Source organism: Mytilus edulis, chromosome 12, assembly GCF_963676685.1.
Source record: "Mytilus edulis chromosome 12, xbMytEdul2.2, whole genome shotgun sequence".
Classification (NCBI taxonomy): Eukaryota; Metazoa; Mollusca; class Bivalvia; order Mytilida; family Mytilidae; genus Mytilus; species Mytilus edulis.
In genome coordinates this window covers 11,629,744-11,635,787 of record NC_092355.1, presented here as the reverse complement: position 1 = coordinate 11,635,787, position 6,044 = coordinate 11,629,744, and the positions used below count along the sequence as shown (strand labels likewise).

Genomic DNA, 6,044 nt, shown 5'->3' with positions numbered 1-6,044 from the left:
AAAGACGTGTTGAAATAATCAGAATATTAACCTTATTTGTAATTTGTCGATTCTGATTTGAGGTTTTAGTCTAATGCTTAGTCCGTTGCTGTGTGTGTTACATTTTAATGTTGTGTCGTTGTTCTCCTCTTATATTTAATGAGTTTCCCTCATTTTTAGTTTGTTATCCCGATTTTGTTTTTAGTCCATGGATTTAAAACAAGTCAGATTATTTAATTTTACATTCAGAAAAGTTTATGATCTTCTAGACAATAGTCTCAGCTATGAGTTTTGAACAGCGGTATATTGCTGTTGCCCTTATTTAAGGCAGATTGACTGTATGTCATCTTAGATTGTAAAATAAAACTTCAAAAAAGATCTGTATATTTCTTTACCTAAATCTGCAAAATTTGAGACTGATTGACAATATATGGATTGTACTGTTTATTTGAAACATAAGTGATTTATTGCTTTATTTAAACTGAATCAAATACTTAGTATTTGTGTTTGTTCGAATTAAATTGTCAGTAGATATTTAAATATTTTGTTATCTTCAAATCATTAAAGAACTGCAGAGGTAAAATCGTCTTTTGAGGGATGCTTGCCTTTATTGCCTTTTAAAGACACATATTAATATTTTGTGGGGTTCTTGTTGAGAAGAAAGTAAGGGGAATAAACTAAAGAAACTGTATATTGCAAAATTGTTCAGCAGGACACAATCTTCTTATAGATTAAGTTGACATGGGGTTTAATTTCAAATGACTCCTTGGTGTTATAATGTTACAACTATTATTGTTTTAATCCCGTTTCAAAATATATGTTAAACCACATAACAGATACATATATAACTTGGAATGTAAATACTTCAATGGATTAATAAACGCATAGTGAATCGCAAGATTATTCCGAAAATATTAAACGAAAACAAGAATAAAAATATTATATTTGTGAAAAAAACTTGCATCGATCAGAAGTGGACATTGTGATCTTGTCTTTAGAATATAATATACATCCTGAAATTCGATTCTGTATGATAACCAATGCAATCTGAAATAGAGGTACATACACGACAGAACGGTAGTAACATTCTAAAATAAAGTTGTAAATGGTATGCCTGATCATTTGACATTACTAAAAAACTATGTTACAAAAGTACGACGACAGCTTTCACAGGTTGAGCAGAATTTGCAAACCCTTATTGAGTATCTGAAATGATCATGGCTTTTATTGGAGTTTGTGTTGCATAAATGAAAACTTAAGTTTTTAACGATGTGCTTTGTTTATAGTTTTATACTTTTAAATCGTTTATCTTTAAAATCGACTTTCATATCGTCAGATTTTGTCTAGTTACGAGTTTGAATATCCCTTACGGTACCGTCCGCATCTCTTTCAAAAAATTACATCACCAGGTATGGATTAATTTGTTCATTCAATAAATTTCAATTTTTTGTCACCTTTTACATCATTCAAGTGACTTTTATATGTTTTATATCACCTTTCTAATTACTTATGACCATGTCTTTTATAAATATATTTACTTATTGCCAAAAACATGTATATGTACACACCCTTTTCTTGCAGACGCAATAGTAAACCCACTGGGGCTCAAGATCTCACACTTTTGAAAACAACATCCTTTTTCGACACTAATTTCTGCCAATAATGTTTTATTGCAGTCTTTGCACTGTATTTCAATTTGATTCTGAACATCTCTTACACCTGTGTATTAAAAAAATCCACACAAAACTTATATTTGGGTTTAAAGCCAGGTGTATGTCTCAAAACGTGTTCATTAGTTCTTAAAGCTGACACATATATTGTGTATGTGCATTTAATACATGTATTGCTCCATTGCCAAAACTTACTCACCCTTATGTTACCTTCATTTAATATTTAACATCCGCTTAGACAACAACGGACAAACAAACTGTATAGCTCCGGGTATTTTTCATGCAACATCTGTCGGAAAACTGGTTAGCACTGACAATAGTTTATAAGTATGTCCAACACAATAGTCAGTGATTGCATATATGTTTTGGGGGAATTTGATGTTTAATATTGTCTCTTAGATTTTATAAAAGTTATTTTAATTTGTGACACCAGGATGACTTCATTTTTATTTCTTGGTAAACTCTGTTGTTCAGCACTGAGTCACATATAAAAATACTCTTATGTTTGTTTTGCTTTCCATTCTTGTGACGGGATACTTTTGATACTCCGATATGAATATTATGAAATTCAAAATTTCTTTTTCTATAATTAATTATTGTTCGAAGAAATAATTTTTTCGAATGGCTATTTCTATAAAAAGAAAATATCTCAATATAAGTTACCTTGTTTATTTGAAAATGTTAATGACGATTTCTGTCGACCCCTGTTCTGTCCGACATAACATTTTCCTACAATTAGATTTTTTTTCAATAGTTAACCTTGATACTATTTCGGTTACTTTATTTTCGTCGTTATGAGAATACGTATTTATACAAGTGTTATGTTTTTTTTAATATTCAGACTTCGCACTTAACAGGTGATTTTCAAGTTCTTTTTAAACGCCGTTAAACAAATATACATGAAACTTCTAATATACAGGGGACTGTGTTATTGAACCAAAAAAATGAGTTCGGGAATACCCAAGTCAACCATTTTAATAAAACCTTCAATTTTAAGAAGTGTTATTTTTACAGCATTACGATCTGCATATTTTATTTGACTAAATAGATTCTGTTGGATAAGATATGTGTTATATTGACAGATTTAAACCCCACGATAAATATACTTACCACGAATTATGTTTTCTGAATTAACTGAAAAAAAATTAAATAGAAAAGTTAATCACCGGGAGTGTAGTTAGGATAATTCATACCCTCATATTTGATGTACATGAGATATATGATACTGATAATATAAGTCAAACGAACGGAAGTGTGTTTTGAAGCATTATGATATAAAATAACAAAGTAAAAACAATTAATCCTTAATAAACTAAAACTACTTAAAACCTTTACTAAGTTCTTTCATAGCTATAAAGATTTGGTTTTGAAGTTTGGATGTAAATTTAAACAGACTGTTTCAAACGCAACATCACATCCCAATTTTGACGGAGATGTGGTTTACTGAGCCCGGAAATGTAGGAAAGATCCCGGTAAACCTATTGATCCTTTAGATCAAAGAGGGACGAAAGATATCAAAGGGACAGTCAAACTCATAAATCTCAAACAAACTGACAACGCCATGGCTAAAAATGAAAAAGACAAACAAACAACAGCACACACGACACAAAATAGAAAACTAAAGAATAAACAACACGAACCCCACCAAAAAACTAGGGGTGATCTTAAGTGCTCCGGAAGGGTAAGCAGATCCTGCTCCATATGCGGCACCCGTCGTGTTGCTTATGTGATAACAAATCCTGTAAATGGTCTAATTCGGTAGGTCACATTCATGAAAGGGAAGGGGATTGTAGTTACGATGTAAGGAACATATCCGATATCATTTTTGAAACGGTTATTCCATAACAGTCAACTGACTCGTGATGGCGTCCGTAAAATTTACGAAGGGATGATTTCAACTTCACCATTTGGAACTCTTGGTTTAATAGCTTCCTTGTGAGCAGCAATCCTCTATCAAGAAAATCATGATAGGAAATGCAAGCACAGGAATATCGTATAAACTGACTTCAAAAGGTTACCAAAATTAATACTGATCTTTGAATATTGTTTTTATTGGAACTAATATTGATTTTGTTATCATTAAATTAAAATTAAAATTAGAAAAATAACGTTCACATATATTCAAGAGTCTAAAATCTGTCGACACCTCACTTGGCTTTGCACTTGGTCATGTTTTTCTCTGACTGATAATGACATTTTTGCACTTAATTCATTGGATATTACACGTATATGTACTCTCAGATTTGTACTTTTTGTTTTTGGGGGATGTAAAAATAACCATGCTCGTCCACTATGTGTTTTGTCAGATGGCTTTCTTTTTGTATCTATCTGAGGAGTTAAACCTTTTATAACTGATTTTCAACCGGATTTTTGTGACAAAAATGTCGGTTATTGATTTGGGGATGTACGGTACAGTTGGGCAGGCAGTCGGGCGTTTGGTCGGCCGGACGGCCAAATGTTGTCCGTGCATTTCCTATTGAACCGTTCAACCAAAGCTTTTAAAATTCAAATATGTTGTTACTGACAAAAAAGACGGTCAAGTTCAAAAATGACGATTTTAGACTTCTACCATTCAAGAGTTATGTTTCTTGAAAGATTGAAAAATAGCGTTTCCAGTCCCGGTTGTGCATTAACTCATTAACTGTTCTACCAAAACTTTTCAAATTTTAATATGATGTTACTGATGACAAAATGGAAGTCAAGTTCATTAATGACGATTTTCACTTTAACGGTTCAGGAGTTATGGTTCTTGAAAAATTGACTTTCCAGTCATGTTGATGCATTTACTCATGAACCGTTCAAGCAAAGCTTTTCAAATTTTAATATGTTGTTACCGATTAAACATGGAGGTACAATTTGATTTTGACGATTTTCACTTCCATCGTTCCGCAGATATGGTTCTTGTGATATTGAAAATGCCAGGACACAAATAAATGTAAATAAATCCGATTTGCTGTCGCTCTGACAGCCTTATTGTTCTATGTTATACTGTTACACCACTGCCCTAGGTATGGGGAGGACTGGCCCCGTCAAAATGGGTTAACCCTGCCCTATTCTGTATGTGCTTGTGCCATGTCAGAAGCCTGTAAATCAGTGTTACCTTGTACATATATTAGACAGGTAGTTTTCACGTTTGAATTGTTAAGTATATTAGTCATTTCGGGAACTTTTATAACTAAATTTTGCAGTATGGCATTTGATCATTGTTTAAAGCTGTACGGTGACATATGGCTGGTAATTTCTTTATGTCTCTTGTGGAGAGTTTTCTCCTTGGCAATTATACAAAATCTTCATATTTTAATAAGCCATGCAGATGCAACTATTATAAATCCCTATTTTCTCACACACAAAAACAACCACACTAAAATGAAATCAATTGTAAGATCCACAGAAAACAAGTTGAACTTTGCTTTTGAGATTTAGTTTAACCTCCGCTATTGTCAAATACTGAAAGTATATTTCTGAACTTGATACTAGTAACGGAACATCATGTTTTTTCTAATGACAACCGACGTATCATGTTTGAGAAAGGCACATATAAGATACTTTGTTTTCTAATTACAAATAGATACAGACGAGGATGGCCCTATACTAAAATTCATAATATTTTGTTTTTCTGTTTTTAGCCTTTACCATATTGCGTTTATTTATCCTTGTTTTTACAATGGGGTCAAATGGTGTTACACTATTACGTTGGTTTCATCAATAACAATTACACCTTACAATGCTTTCAATGACCGAATGTAGTTTATGGTCGCAGAAAACAACTCCTGAAAAACAAATACCTACTCTGTTTTATGACAATTGAACTTGAGAAATATACATGCACGTTTGCCAAACTATACCTAGTTTTAATATTATCTATCTTCATAATTTCACATCTGTTAAAGAGAATTTAAGAATTGGCGACTAACTGCTTTCATTTATTTCATTATAACCATGATAGAAATGAAAATACGCATGACATGACTACTTCATTGCAAAAATAAAGTAAATAAAGGAATTGCAACCCACCAAATGTGTTAGTTATAAATATTCTTACTTTCTTTGGTGTATGTTATCTTGACAGTTTTCGTTTTTCCTAAATCTTTGAATACTTTTGGTTGTCTCTGTGCGCTCGACATCAATACTCAAGTAAATCAAATGCTGTGATGTCGTTAATATTATTAATCTCACATACAGAAATAATCACGAATTTAAATATCTGTAATGCCGTTATAGGATATTTATTATAGATATTTATCTTAAGTTCGTTACCATTATTAATTTTTAAACTTGGATTGATCTCTGTAAAACTTCCTGATGTATATGTCCAATGAAAAGATTTTATTCACATGTGTAAATTTGAAGAACATTATTAAAATTGTTGATAAATATTATTTTTTTTTATTAGGA

General features: G+C 31.8%; 1 protein-coding gene across 1 annotated transcript; it reads right to left on the bottom strand.

The window, feature by feature from the left end:
- Positions 1 to 893: 893 nt before the first annotated feature.
- Positions 894 to 5,811, bottom strand: LOC139497419 (uncharacterized). The gene is made up of 5 exons (XM_071285638.1): positions 5,692 to 5,811; positions 2,760 to 2,783; positions 2,313 to 2,378; positions 1,548 to 1,698; positions 894 to 1,026 (listed from the first exon to the last, which is right to left on the bottom strand). Exons 1-5 carry the CDS (start codon positions 5,771 to 5,773, stop codon positions 894 to 896), a joined length of 456 nt encoding a protein of 151 aa, XP_071141739.1. The 5' UTR covers positions 5,774 to 5,811.
- Positions 5,812 to 6,044: the final 233 nt, after the last annotated feature.